Genomic DNA, 16158 nt, shown 5'->3' with positions numbered 1-16158 from the left:
ATACTAACTTTCTTTTTAAAAGTTGAAATTATCCTAAGCAATTAAAAGTATCAAAATGGTCATATCACAAAGTGATTTATGTAGTGGCACTTGGATACCATTGAAGTATGTGTCGCAATGTTTTTGAGTGCCTGTGCCCCCTTACCATATGAGGAGAGAGAGAAGGGGAATCGAACCCCTTTATACTTAAAGTGACTACACCAAGCGGACACCAAGGTCTCTTTGGAAGAAGGGGAGTTGAATCTCTCTACCAAAACCATGGGAGAGTGCCAACTCCCCCCCCCTCCCACACTATGATTAATTCAATAACCCTACTATGTGAGGGTTTAGGGTTTTAACCTTGTCAAGGTCTCTTGTATGCCATGGAGAAACTAATTTATGGAGAGAGGTGATCAAATGCATCCCCCCCTTCTTTTTTCCCTCTATCCCCTCCTTAAATTTAAGTTATATATAGGAAATTAAGAGGAGTCTACCTCTAATATATACGCGTAAGTGTCCCCTTCCAAAAACCCCCTCCCTTACACTCACGTGATACCATACAACATCTATAGTGAACCCCTTGGGCTAACCCCTCCCACCCCCTTGTAGTGGAGAAAACTAACCTGAATGCTTTCCACATGTTGCTTCCGTGCTCCACTATTCATTAATAATGATCCTATTCATACTAGTGAATATTTTCTTTTCTTTTTAACCCATGGGAGTGTACCTATATCTTTGCATATGCTAGATTCTTGTCCTTATTTTCTCTAGAGTTGCTTACAAAGATGCATTATCCACTTGCAAGGATGATTTTCCTTATCCCTCCACCATTGCTATTTCATTTATTTGCATTTCTTTAACTCTTCTTCTCGCTTAAGTGCTTTGTTATTTTGATCTTACAAAGTTATTGAAATACATGCAAACAACCTTACGATCATGGTAAAGACTGATGAGAGTATTAAATAACATAAGCTCACAATGTGAGGTGTATGGACATTGTCATGCAAACATTTTATTAACAAAATAGACCATTCTCAACATAAGTAAGTAATCGAGAAATAGAATGGAAAGGGAGATTTATCCATGTACTAGTGTCATGTCGAACAAGGAAACATCAACCCAAATATCAATAATATTTCCCTCTAAATAATATTTTGAATCTATTATAGCATCCAATAGACTTATTGAAAGGGATCTTTGTTATACCATACTCCTCATCCACACAAACATGGAAGCCTAGTTTTCTCTTACAATTGGTTATGATTGTAAGTGGTTCTATTAGGTGATGTAGGATAGGAGTGGGGTTGTAGTGACAGATTTTCCAAGATAATATTGGTCTAGGAGCCATAGAGAGTAAAATACAAAGTAAGAATTGCTTACTTTAACATACAATATGGTCAGTTGGCACATTTATAAACCTAATTTCGAAAGGGAGAGAAGAGATCCAGTTATTGGGATCAAAATGGGATTGTGCTACTAATATGGCATAATTTATGGGAGAAGTAGGATTGGAGCATCAAGTAGTTAGGTAACTCCCTTTGGTGGACTCTAGGCCTTAGATGAGTAGAGTATGGGAAAGGTAATATTGGTTTGAAGGTCTTGCAAGGCAAAGTAGATTATAAAACATGGTCATTTTGACACATGTAGCATGATTGGGCACCTTTTAAGGTAAAGAAGCTTTTCTTCTAAGAAATGAGAACATTTTATTTGTTGGATAATGATTAGTCTAGCCTACTAATGTTGCACAATTGGGAGAGTAGTGGAGTCATGTAACTCCTTTGGTGGATCCTAGGTTAGAGGGTGAAAATGGTAGTTATATTAAAGTGAAAAGAAGAGGAGATCCCCTAATATCTAGGTGGGATCCCCCACAAAAGTGGGTAATTAGATCGAGGGAATATAGGGAGGCTAGGGGATAAAAAGATATGCAATACTAATGGCCATAGAAAAGGGACTAATTAAAAGGTTAAGGCTTCCTAATCCATTCCTTACAAGGCCCTTTTGAAGTTAATATTTTCCCTAATTATGCTCCTTTGATGACCAAGTACTAGAGGCACAATTGTATCGAAAACCATTCATTGGGTCTATTGTATATATATATATCTATAGAGGAATCTCAAAGCCACACTATGATAAGATTGGGCTTATTTTTTGGAGCATCTTATCAATATCATTTGATGTCAAGCTCTCTAGGCTCATACAAGTAGGGGGTGACCTATACAACTTGATTTTGCACATGAATGACTTAGATGTTACACAATAAGTAGTTAAATATCATATTATCGAATCAAGCTCAAAGCATAGATATTCTTGTAGTGAGAAGGTGTCCGAGTAATGAGAAGACTTCTATTCTAATTTATCATTGACTTAGCCAAGTGGCATGACCGTTTTACCTATGTTTTTGGTTTGTAGAAAGACCATTTCAGAACAATATTAAGCAAAGAACATTACCATCACAAGTACTCATTTGTTTTGAGAAAGAGAGGAGGAGAAAGGAGTTGAGCACTATCTCACAAAAGGAGGTATTTATGTATAATCAGATTTGTAAACCAATACTTAAACTCGAAGCATAGGATCTCTTGCATTTTGGGGAGTGGGGGAGAGCTTGGCCTTTGTCTTTAATATAGATCTTAGAGAGGATAGCACCAACTCAGCACCATTATTAGGTGTTTTATATGGCACTCATGTAGCTTTATTCACTATATATTCATAAAAAGGTTTTGCATATTTCCAACAATATTTTTCTCCACTAATTTACTTGTTTAAGGTATTTGATTTTGTGCAATGCTACTTGCACCATCAAGCAAGAAAGGTCGGCATCAAAAGTACTTGCTAAGTCAAACAACCTCAAGTAAGCGTTCGTGCCAGCTGTCCTAACAAAAGTCTTGTTGTTTAAGGTACAAGAAGCAGCCAAAGTTTCCACAAACAAAGCTAACTATGCAAGACTAGTGTGGATCATCACAAAGTGAATCTTAAAGTTTATGGAAGTAAGAGGGCATTATTATAAGCAATTTACATCATGCTTGTTGACTTGTTGTTTCACTTTATTGTGTTGGCATGGTGAGATCCTACTTATATTATTAGAGCTTAGTCTACAAGGAGTAGGTTCCCTGGTAGGCTAATGTCATTTGTGATTCCTAATGAGTGTCTGATTCATGAAAATTGTCACAAACACGTGTCCCGAGCATGGGCGGCGATGATAATTATTCGTGATGGCTGGCGATCGAGGTCATTTTCTTCAAAATTCCCCGCGACTGATGTTGGGCATAGAAGTGAGATATTAATAAAATTGAAGCAGACGCAATAAGGGCTGATGAAGAGCCGGGCCGGACAAGAAGAAACGACACGCCGCTAGGATTCCTGCTCCAGCGCATGCACGCATGCATCAGCACCAATCAATCGACAATCGAATAATTTTACTTAAAGAGGCAACTACCGACCGACCCAGCAGCCGGTAATACACACACACACACACACATGTACAGATATCTATTATCTTCGATGTGTTTAGGTTCCATTGATAATAACAAGACTATAAGCCAAGTGTAATCGGATCGATGGCAAGGCTTCATATCGATGACCACGACCATGATGATGGCGACGATGGCCGTACTGGGCTGGAATATCACGACGCCCGCAGCAATTCGAACCTCTCTCATAATTCGTCGTCGTCGTCCTCCTTCTCTTCAGCATCCTTGATTTCTGTCGATTTTCGTACGACGATGGTAAACCCGGGCCGTGCAGCAGCTGCTGAGTATGGTCGTGATCACCAATACGATCATGGTCCTGCAGGTGACGATCGATGTAATGATGCCGGGTTTGCTGATGATAATAAGTCGGCGGATCATGGTGATGTAGCTGCGCCACCAGCTGCTCGATTGCCTGCTGCGGCCACCGGCACGTGCCCTTCGCAGCCGCAGGCGGACGGCGATGATCACTGGAGGATTCGAGCCCTGGACTTCCTCAAGGACAGTAATTATGGCGCCGCTACAGTCAATGGTAGTGATTGTGGTGATAATTATCAGCTCAAGGCCCCCGTCAGCAGTGCGGTTGAGCGTCGCGCAGATGGCCAGCCTGCACTCACCTTCCTGATGGGCTCCTCATGCTTCAAACCTATTTGCTTAGGTACATCCCAACTTAACCATAGCCCATCAAGTACACCATCAATAGCATTACTTAATGTTCATGAGAGGATGATGGCCAATGCTACATGCTTATGAGAGGATGATGTTTAATTAATGTTAAATGCTAAAGTTAAGAAGGCTAGGGGGAAAGAAACTTGGAGATATTTGGAGAGTGTCTTGTTAAAATAGCAATAGAGTGGAAAACATAGAGTAAAACTAGAATGGAAGGCCTTTCCCAAAAAATGCTACATTAATGACCATAAGTATAACCTTGAAATGCACTAAGTAGAACACATACACATTTAAACGTTGCACATTAAGAGTTGGTAGCTTATATGTTTACATCTCGTCCAATACACCAAGAGTTATATTTTCTATTATAAAACCAATCACACCCATTTGCAATAGTGAATGGAAACAAGACATAAATTTTTTGAAGTATTAGGTAATTATTATGTATGTATGTGGAGTGTATGTAGCCATCTTAGCTCTATAAATGGGGTTAATCTATAAACACAGATCCAATTTCATGTTGAAATTCTTCATCCCAACATTAGTTTTGTCTAGTGTTATCTAGTTCAAAGCAAAGCAATACTTATCCTAGTTTTTTGTCGACATTGTTTTGCACAAAACTTTCTCTCTAAAAGTTTGTGTTGATCCTAAAATATTTTTGAGGATTATACCATAATCTAATTCAAAACTAACACCTCCTTTACTTGAGCAACAGATAGGAATTAGGAGAGATAATAACATGGGTCCCTTGACATTACATTTACCATTTACATCTTCAATGTTGTCAATGGAGTGATGTCTCACTCAGTTATCCATAATGCTTCAGTCTCTCTCTTCTTACCTTTAAGGACTAGTGCTTTCTTTCATATCTCTCTTAATCTTTTTGAAGTGTACTAAGGTGTAATGGCAACCTTCCCACTATTTGCATCACATAGCAAAGTGAGCAAGAGTGCATAAATTCCATGTTACCATTGCACAAAGCAACTTAGTCTAGCTAGGGTTTAATATGATAACATATAAGTCGAGTCATGATGTGATTGTGTTCTTTTCCTGAGTGAAGTACCAATGCTAACCTCAAATATAGCACTATCCATATCTACCAACTCTAGAGTATTTAAAGGATACCAAAGTGCAAAAATACACCAATGTTAGCCTCACAAATAGTATCATCCACAAATTTTTGGGCCATAAATTTTAGCATGACATGAGTTTATATTTTAAATCGATTAAAAAGCCCTTTTTATGTAGTTTAGGCTACTAATAGGTAAGGTATAATAAGCATGGAATATAAGTTCCAAAGAAGAGACTCAAGTGTTGGTATCAAGGTTGGCATTTAGATAACAATCCAAGAATAATCTTCATAGAGGCTATAGGCAATCTTAAACCACATGAGAGGCTACATTTGTTTGCACATAACCAAACAAAGAAAAGGATAAATAGAGAGAGGTATTAGGTTCACTCTTCTTCCAAGCACATGCCAAGCTCTACCATCATGATTTGATTTAGATAATCTTAATGTAAAACCTTTTCAAAATACGCAATCAATTATGGACATTCCTTCGAACATCATAATCTAAATGTATAACAACAATGGACAAATCACATTTGGGATGGTTTCTTTACTTTATGAAAGCTACTTTTAGCTTCTTTTAGCTTAGGAAAACTAGGGAGGATGGTGAGCCCCTTTCAAGAATTTTAATAAATGCCCCATTATGTGGCAATCTTTTGAAAAGATCTTGAACAATAGGCTCTATCATTGAGGAATATATAATCTTTAGGATTATCATGGAGAATTATGTGCAATATCCCTGATTATAACACCTCCATTAAAGTTGTGAAAGAACATAGGTTTAGCTTGAGGAATATAGAGTATACCACGTGAAAAGTTGATAGCGAGAGAATACTTGGAGGGCTCCATATGTAACTTATATATATAGCACATGAGTTCATTAGAAGGGGATTTAAAGCTTATATTTCTAAAGACATAGACACAAAGAAAAATGGTCAATTAATTACTTCTTGAAAATGTCTAATATAAGAGGTATTAAAAATATCCCTTGAACATACATGATGTAGAAGATTTCTAAATAATGGAACCCTTGAGACAATGTACTTCTAGATTCTTCAACATACCATCTTCAAGTTAGTTGTGGGCATATCACCTACCAATATTCCACAAATAATAGAGTTGACACTTCTTATTCAATTATTATAACATATGCAGAAGGGGTTTCTATTAAATGTTGTTCGACTAGCATAAATTCCAATATAACACTTGGGGTTTTCAATTAAAATCATGACAAGCTTCATTCTATTTAGCATTTTCTTCAAGTGAGCTTAAGGATTGGATACTTTTGCAAGCATTGAACTAGACAATTCATATGTAAAGATGAAAGCTCTTCATGCTATAAGTCACTTATAACCCATGAGCTCATTCAACGATTCTTATGAGTTTCTTTAGTGTCCCTCCATTATTGAAAGAGTAGAGAATCTTAATGTCCCTCCATTATTGAATGTTTCTAATAAAAGATATTTGAGACTTTGTTATAGGTCTTGAATATATTGCCAATCAACCAACCACTTTGAACTATAATGTACTTCTTACATGATATTTTACTTGGAGGGAAAAATATTTGGTTTAAATAGCTTCCCATGTTCCCTAGGTTGAAACTTTGTTATAGGTCTTGAATATATTGTCAATGTGCAATATACTTCTCACATGATCTTTTACTTGAAGGGAAAAATATTTGGTTTGAATAGCTTTCCATGTACCCTGTTGATCACCTTTTATTAGTGAATTCTATCATGTAGCAAGTGGTGATATATTTATGAACATTGTGACATAGAAATACATAGAGTGTCTGTAATAATGCTATGTGTCTTACAAAGCAATTTTCTTAATTTTGAAAGGAAAAATGAACTTGGAGAGACTCTCCAACTAAAAATTAATTCTTTTTTATTGGGGGAGAAAATATGAATTAAAAATGTATGCAATTGGTTCTTATACTGGGGGTTGGATTATCCCCAAATATGTGACCGAATGAGAAAATTTTGAAGTTAAGGAGATTGCCTTCATGAGAAATTTTGGTAAATTCTAACACATGTGAAGTTATTATTCTTGCTTGAAAAGCTAATTTCCATCTAATCTTTGACTTATGTGAACTTTCTTGCAATTTCTAACACATTTGAAAGTGGTAAGACACATTTAATTGATCAATCCAAATCATTGTGAAGCTAAAAAATGGAGGAGATTATACAAGCTCACGTTCTTCACAAGGCATCGGCTACTACATGTTATTTGCCATTTTTTAAGTAAGATTGATTTGGGAGAAACATTACTTGAGCATTATATGATCATTTTTTACTCTAAACTAGTTGCTATAAAGATAATGATACCATCCCTTGATTACATGAATGATGTACGATTTTCTCTTGACCATATTCAATCATTACATCTCCTTTTTTGCCAATCTTGATTTATTGCCAGCCAAAACCCCATGGTCTTGTGATGCACTCATGTCTCTTTATTGAAATAAGAAAGGTGATTCAATCTTTTGTCCATTATTGCATCCCAATAAGGAACCATTATCTTTTACTTATTGATATAGTGTTTAAATTTTTGGACACATTGCTCAATGAAATCTCCTTTAGAATGATGAGCCCCAAAGAGTGTGTTCATAAAATATAATAATTGGTTGATGTGGGCCAACCTTTCCACTTGGACTTAATGATTTATTCACAAGTCTCCACTTTAGCTTATGCATGAAGACATCCTTGCCTTTCACAAAAGTTTATTCTTGCAAAAAAGTTACTATAGCCATTATCATATACGTAAGGTGATTTTCCTTTGACTTGCTATACATAAGGAATCCAATCAAACTTGATAGGAAACCTATGTAATTTCAAGTTTTTCATGAGGCCTTGAAAGATGCTTAGTACATTAATGCTTAACCCAAAAGGAAAAATCAAGAAATGATAAAGGCCACAAATGGTTCTAAATATTGTCTTTTCCCCATACCCAACCTTGATGGTAACTTGATCTCAATTACATTCTTGTAATTAATTTGTCTTCCTTGAGCTCATCAAATAAGTAAGAAATGAGGGGTATGGGGTAGTAGTTATTTATCTTTATCCATTTGGGAATCTATAAGTAATCTACATTCTAAAGGTGTCATTTTTCATTTTCATTCTAATACTAGTGAAGAAAATGGTGAAGGGATGGGTTCACTCTCAAGAAATCCCATTTCTCAAGGCTTTTGAAAACCCTTTTTTTATTCCAATACAAAGTCAAAAAGATGAAATGGGAGTCTTGTTGACTTGTTTTAAGTTAAGGTCCAATAGCCAAGATGAGATACATCTCTTTGGAAGGTATGGCTATTAACATCTTCATGTAATTTCTTAGACATGAATACTTTGATGGTTTAATAGATTGATTCAATGTAAAGTTTTATTGTTGAATGAAAAATCTAGTAGAACTCTTCCTAAATCCTTCCTTATTTATCACGTGGATTCAAAAGAAGAGTTTTTAAAAGTATCTATTTTACACATTTTTTACGCACAAAAGGGTGGCATATTAAGGATTTGTTCATAGATTGAATAGAAAATTCTTTTAATTATGAAAAAATCAAAGATATTGGTTTTTTAAATAGGCCTTGAATGCATTTGATATGGGGGTTTACATATAGTGATCTCTCTCTCTCTCTCTCTACACCTCAAGATTTAGCTATTATGCAATGAAATGAGAATCTTCATCTAGTTTTAGACTCTAATAATGAAAAAAATATCAGTGTCTATGTAACTATCTCATATGGGCTCGAAAGAAGGGATTTTCAAAATACCTCTTTTACACGTGTTTTACACATAGAAAGCTGCCATATAAAGGGGTCATTCATAGATTGAATAGAAAGGGGGTGTGTTTTATTTAGAAAAAAAACATTGATAAGGGCACTTTTTAATAGCCCTTGAATGCACGATATAAGGGGTCTATAGTGAGCCCCCCAGCCCCTAGTGCCCTGCCCCCCCCCCCCGCTCCCTTTTTCACTTCGAGATTTAGCTATATCTTCATCTCTTTTTAAACTCTAGCGATGATGATACAATATCATAATCTCGAATAGAATCCATTTGTTGAATCATACCCAATTGTCTCAATCAATCACATCCCAAAACTTTATTAATAGTACTCATTTCTAGATTCATGAAGTTGATAAGCGATAGTACAACCTTCATTGAACTATAGAGACATAGTGGCATTGATTGAGTTCTTTATTGAGATCTCTATTAATCACTTTGGACTTTAATTGTTTAGCTCAATCTATGGAATATATATTTTCTTGTCCATTGTTTGTTTCTTGTAGGTTCTTTATACCAAAGTAAGTAATTGCCATTGATCTACAACTAATCCTGATTGTATAGGGCATGTATGATTCATGCAAGGATCCATTGAAATTAATTAAACTATTTATATAATTGAACACTACCCATCCACAATCTCCATCATCCAAGTAATTGTCCAAGCCTCATGTAAATAGTCTTCTTTTTTGTATCTTCCATGATAATCTAACTATCATGATTGGACTTTTTAGATAGAGTCATTATTATGATCTAGAGTGTATCGCTCTCCACTTTTGGATCAAAACACTTCGTTTCATTTTTTAAAAATACCTTGGGGTATAAGTTTTATATTAGAATCCTTGAACCTTTAAATGGAACCTATTTTATTACAGTCTCATGATTGTCCCCACATCTTTGTTGAATTAAACATTCCCTTCTACAATTTTTTTCTATAATGCCATGATGTCTATTAAAAAAATTTATTCATGTCCACCATTCATGATTTGGATGGTTACTACCTCTCCACATGCATGGTAATTCAAAGAATTGGTTTTTTGTATCACAAAAAAGTACCTGATCTTTTATGCATGTTTTTGGTAGGATATTTTTAAAAGAAAAATTCAACCATCAACTTCTTAGAATCATTCCCTAAATAAACTACTTGGCAATTAGACCTTGGAAAGATGTCAAATAAGACTCTTGCTAAGATCTCCACTCTTACAATTCCATAGGTGAGGGAGGCTTCCCACTATTGTCTAATAAAATGTTTATAAATTTTCCACCATATTGATCGCATGGGGCATAACTTTTTAAAGTCCCATTCAAGAAAGGAATATTAATAACCTGAAATAAGACCAAAAACTTTAGATTGAGGTCATGAACAACTTGACCCCCTCACAATCATAATATAGGTTGATATTGTGCCATGCGTGATTCAAGGTTTAATTGAGAAGATGTAAAGGTTAAGAATATATTGGTTGTAATAAAATTTATTGGAAAATAAATAATATAGGAATTGATGATAACTTAAATAGTGGGATAAGTAAGAGAGTACCTTTAAAGCAAGACGGGATCAACATTACTAAATTAACCCTTATAGTCTCAATGATTCAAAAGAATCATGAAACCAATTGAGATGAAGTAAGTTTATCAATCTAAGCATGATTGATTCTATATTGGATTGGATGTTATATGAAATGGTCATTAGGACCTATGAAAAGAAAATAATAGAGTGAGAATGATGAAGGGGACATACGATCATGCTTCCATACCACTCATAAGAAGAGATCTACAAAGGGGGGAGAGAGAGAGAGAGAGAGAGAGAGAGAGAGAGAGAGAGAGAGAGAGAGAGAGAGAGAGAGAGAGAGAGAGAGAGAGAGAGAGAGAGAGAGAGAGAGAGAGAGAGAGAGAGAGAGAGAGAGAGAGAGAGAGAGAGAGAGATGAGTAGAAGAGATGATAGAATAGAGAAATAAGAGATAGAAGAATCCATGAGAGCTTCACAGAGAATTGGATGAAGAGTCAAGTCTTGCATATAGTATGTAAAAGTTCTATTACATGTTTCTATACGTGGGTCATTGTAGCTCTAAGGTATATGCATTATTATGCTCAAAAGTCAAGTATTTAGAATTACTTTACTATTAAATAAAGTGTGCAATCATGATAATTAATGAAGCCCTTAAGTCCATTAGGTGGTCCACATTATGGACATCAAAAGTAATTTACTTACATAAATCTATTATTCATAGATCTTAACCAACTCAACATGTGGCTTGGGTTTACTAATATGTTTGACCTTAAAATTTGGGTCAACTAATCAATTAATGTACTAAAAAATCATATTTTTTCAATTTGACCATGTTAAAACTTTAGTTATTGATAAAAAATCCAAAAAAGGGATACATTTTCAAACTTATTAGGCTAGGAACACACAAGCTGAGTTTTGAACAACATTGACTTGGCATATATGTGAAAGTTGTCATATGCTGATTTTTGTTTCATATGTCATAGGAAAACATGCAAAAGTGACTAGTTATTACAATCGGCAAAGTGAAATTCTTCAGGAGATGCATGGTCTAGATGAACTATTAGAAATCAATACAGATGCCTTAATGCACCAAGTAAGTGGACAAAAACTCTTAACCTTAAGGTTAAATATTAAGATGATATTTTTAATGTTTACTTAAAGCTCATAGAACCTCAAAAAATCTTTTTAATATGCTATTTGTTATTAAAATGTTTTGAAAAAACGTTAAGGATATTTTGAATCATAAAGCTTATGCTCTCTTGATTTTTCAAAGGCACATATATTTTACATTGCTCATCTTTATTTTGTCATTTGGTTGACTTCCCTTTTACTTGGTGAAGAAGAGAGGTAGCATTTGTTCCCAACCCTTAAAAGTAAAATTGGCAAGGTAAAGATAGGCTCCAAAATAGGAATAAACACATGAAGAGGGACATATAGAGAGACATGTGCATGCATGTGTACATGCACACACAAGCACCCACATGGGCATGCACACATGCATGTGCGTGTGCACAACACACACACACACACACACACACACACACACACACACACACACACACACACACACACACACACACACACACACACACACACACACACACACACACACACACACACACACACACACACACACACACACACACACACACACACACACACACACACACACACACACACACACACACACACACACACACACACACACACACACACACACACACACACACACACACACACACACACACACACACACACACACACACACACACACACACACACACACACACACACACACACACACACACACACACACACACACACACACACACACACACACACACACACGATGCGTGGCACTAGAGGGGTTTCATAGTGTCAAATCAAAATTACTTGGCAACACATGCATGTTGGTGACCTAATGCACTTTCATTCAATTGACTTAACTAACTTTCTTTTGTACATAGGAAAACCATTTGAATCAAGAGTCAACAAATAGGGGCAAAGTCTTCGCAATACGCATTTCAAACATTTCCAACATGATCCTTTTTGCGATTAAGGTGTTCATATCTGTGAAAAGTATATCCTTGGCTATAATTGCATCCACTTTAGACTCTTTGTTGGATTTGCTATCTGGATTCATTTTATGGTATACATCACACAATATGAGCAAGCCCAACCCATATCTTTATCCCATAGGCAAGAGCCGCATGCAACCGGTGGTAAGATCATATCCTACATGTTTAAGTTTTAATAATGCAAACCTATTGTGCTTATTTCCTTGGACTAACTCTTCTTCTTTAAAATAACTCCTAAGGGTATTTTGGTGTTTGCATCCGTTATGGCAACGCTTGGTATGCAAATTCTTATTGAGTCCACACGCCAACTTGCTTCCAAGGTTAGTTCTTTCAACAACTTTATATTGTCTTTAATTGAGAGACAATATGGAATTTCACATTTGTGGAAGAATAAGGTGTTACACATGGCTCTTTGCTTTTGTACTTTAACAGGATAGCCAATTGACTTTACAAGGTACAAACAAGTATTGGGTGATTGGAGTCATGATCTTTGTCACTTTAGTTAAGTTTTCTCTCATGATACTTTGTCGATCCTTCCATGATGAAATTGTGCAAGCTTATGCCAAAGATCACCTATTTGATGTTATTACGAACTCTATTGGGCTAGCAGCTGCAGTATTGGCAAGTAAATTCTTTTGGTGGATAGATCCAAGTGGTGCTATACTTGTATGTGACCTATTTTTTGTGTTGTTAGTTGATTCTAAAGCAAGATGCTCAAGTTCAATATAAATAATTTATATAGATGTGATAAATACAACATCTAGGATTATGATGGCAACTTATTGAATCATATTTTGCAAGGCCAGCTTGCGCTATACACAATTTGGAATTGGAGCTATACTGTCCTTGAGAATGTTAGTTCTCTAGTGGGAGAAACAGCTCCACCTGAATTCCTTCAAAAGATCACATACTTGTGTTGCAACCATCATAAGTCAATCAAACATATTGACACAATCAAAGCTTACAAGTTTGGAGGATTCTATTTTGCTGAGGTGGACATTGTGTTGCCAGCTGAGATGCCCTTACCAGATGCTCATGATATTGGTGAGAGCTTACAAAACAAGCTTGAAAGCTTACCTGAAATAGAAAGAGCTTTCGTACATGTTGATTATGAGTTCTTACATAGACCTGAGCATGCCCAAAAGATAAATTATCAAAATGCTAGATAATATGTGTCAAGTTATAATCTCTTTCTATGTTTGATCAAAACATGTAAATAGGATTTAAAAGACCCCCATGGATGAGGATGTGTGATTTATTTTGTTATGAATATGATACATCAAATTGATCTTTATATTGATTTGATACCTTTTTAATATTATATTGATATTGCATCTTTACCTTCAAAATAATAAGCTTTATATTGTGTGTGTGTGTGTGCGCACGCGTATGCGTGCATGTGTGTAAATGTAACTTTATACAAGCAATACACCCAACTATCTTATAAACTCATAAAAATATGCTAGTAGAATTCCTTAACACATACTATCCAAAGGTTGCAAATGTCTTAAAACAATGTATTTTAGTTTAAATATCTTTAATTGAAGGGAAGGCTACTTGTTTCAGGCATATATGATACAAAATTTAAACATTGGAAACTTAGTATGCAAAACAAAGATGGAAACTTTGTTCTAAAGTGATAAACAAACCACTACATAGCACTAATATTACATTAGGCCATTTGACACCTAAGTTCATAAAGGTATCATGTCGGCCTTATCTTGGTCTACTACCATATTGCTACAAGTGAGAATCTTGAGCTATAAATAGTAAACAAGTCCCTCTATTAGGTGTTTTACTAGAGTTAGGACGATGGTCTAAAATGTGTATTAATGTGCCCAATTCTAATTGCAATAATGCCTATTGTACAACCATAGTTACACATAGCTACACAATCAACTTCCATAGTACATATTGGAAGAAGCACGTACTCTCCTTATAATCATCTATAATTACTTTATCCCAAAAGTACTATTTCAACGTACGCCAATGAGCCATGTACAAAATTGGTATATATCATCTTTACTATTAGTTAACGAGAGGTGGGGGGTGGGTGCCACATGGCAGCCCCCCACCTCCCCCACAAGAAAAAAAGAGAGCGTGGGGGCGGGTGCCACGCGTCCAACACCCACCCCTGCCTGCAAAGATCGTGCCCGCCCCGGTGCGAAGTGCCAGGCTAAGTCTAAGTGCGGAGCGTCTAGTCCATACTTACAAGTTACTTAATCCCAAAGGTACTATTGGGATATATGCCAATTAGCCATGCATAAGATTGGTGCCATTTATAAAATTCATCAATTTGTATTGTGATGGCGGAAAGGCGATCAAATGCAGCAAATGTAGTTGAGGGTTACAACATCAAATCCAATTCACCATGAATCAAAGACGAGATCGTTCCCAATATACTTCCATTATGTTCCAGGTATTAGTATGGTATTGACGAGGAATCCAGTCACCATATCGCCTCACACATGACAGCCCTATGATCATAATTTTGAAGATTGATCTTTCCCTCTAATTACTAGCTACATTGAATTAGGCAGTACTCGTCGCATTCTTATTATCGAAGACTGCTACCATACCAACTTTGTAGGCTCCATTACTAACAAGCAGACCCGCATCATCACTGCGCCTCACCCGATCAGTATTAACGGCGGCCATCGCTGGCCACGGATAACTGACGGCAATATTGGAGGTGATCTTTGGATGGAGGGTTATCATCATACATAATTAGATTCACTCGCGGATTAATGTACGCTACAGCAGCTGGCTATGGCGGACTATGATCGTTTGTGTCAGATCACTACGAGACTATATATTCATTGTCTAATTAGATCATCCACTATGCGGCTTGCAATGCAATACTATCACGATCAGCGCCCGGATCATAACCCACAACACCAACAAGCATGAGATTGCGATCAGTCTTCATGGACTACAATTAAAAGAAATGGGTGATATGTATCAGCGTGTGGCAATATAATCCTCGCCAGCTTGCGTTATCATGAGCAGAGTCCAGTCCATATGTGAGCCTACGTACGGGCCGTGTAAAACATAGTATGTGTGTTAATCAGTGCACCACAATGAAAGCTGCAGGAAGCTCACACCTGATCAGAAACGCTTTCGGAGCATGAGCCATATCTGCAAAGCTTCCCTCTTTTCCATCGCTGAAGTGCACTGTACCCACAGAGACAAACTGCCGTATATATATATATATATATATATATATCAATTGTTTGCCATTTCCAGCTAACAAGCAAGCAATAGTGTAGCTACCATAGTAGGTAGTATTAGACAAATTCATCAGTCTAGAATCCACTTTCACTTCGAATCCACATGATTAGCTAAGTCCTATTGTCATTAGTGAAAAATTATTTAATTACGATAGTAAATGCCTTACCAATGACTTTAATAAATGTAGATGCATGATTATTCTCCATATAAGAGCGAATATGTGGGTGTGTGTGTGTGTGTGTTGTGCATGCACACGTGAGTGAAAATCCGATTTGATGACCTAAATGTCAATATGCCAAAGTTTAAGACTTTGTGGTGTGTGTGCACATTAGTGTGACTATGGGTATTAGTATGTATATAAGTGTGGGAAAAAGAGTTAGAC

The 16158-nt window shown here is 36.2% G+C and overlaps 1 protein-coding gene across 2 annotated transcripts; it reads left to right on the top strand.

Moving 5' to 3' along the window:
* Nucleotides 1–3104: 3104 nt before the first annotated feature.
* LOC148027414 (metal tolerance protein 11-like) lies at nucleotides 3105–13866 on the top strand. Of its 2 annotated transcripts, none has more exons than XM_087689102.1 (7): nucleotides 3105–3430; nucleotides 3542–4101; nucleotides 11451–11560; nucleotides 12435–12689; nucleotides 12785–12865; nucleotides 12978–13211; nucleotides 13347–13550. In XM_087689102.1, the coding sequence occupies exons 1-7, from the start codon at nucleotides 3357–3359 to the stop codon at nucleotides 13410–13412; spliced, it is 1380 nt and encodes a 459-aa protein (XP_087545228.1). In that variant the 5' UTR covers nucleotides 3105–3356; the 3' UTR covers nucleotides 13413–13550. The 2 variants fall into 2 exon arrangements, with proteins under 2 accessions (XP_087545228.1, XP_087545226.1); XM_087689100.1 differs by having other exon boundaries at nucleotides 3111–3430; nucleotides 13352–13866.
* Nucleotides 13867–16158: the final 2292 nt, after the last annotated feature.

The sequence above is a fragment of the Lygodium microphyllum genome, chromosome 12 (assembly GCF_053477565.2).
Source record: "Lygodium microphyllum isolate KBCC chromosome 12, Lygodium_microphyllum_v1.1.10, whole genome shotgun sequence".
NCBI lineage: Eukaryota > Viridiplantae > Streptophyta > Polypodiopsida > Schizaeales > Lygodiaceae > Lygodium > Lygodium microphyllum.
This window is presented reverse-complemented; position numbering and strand designations above follow the sequence as displayed.

Bases quoted from the DNA above. Each gene is read 5' to 3' on its own strand.
- LOC148027414 (XM_087689100.1), top strand. From the start codon at position 3,357: ATGCATCAGCACCAATCAATCGACAATCGAATAATTTTACTTAAAGAG. The intron at 3,431-3,541 runs GTAATACACACA...ATCGATGGCAAG, and splicing joins ACCGACCGACCCAGCAGCCG to GCTTCATATCGATGACCACG. The intron at 12,866-12,977 runs GTTAGTTCTTTC...GTACTTTAACAG, and splicing joins CACGCCAACTTGCTTCCAAG to GATAGCCAATTGACTTTACA.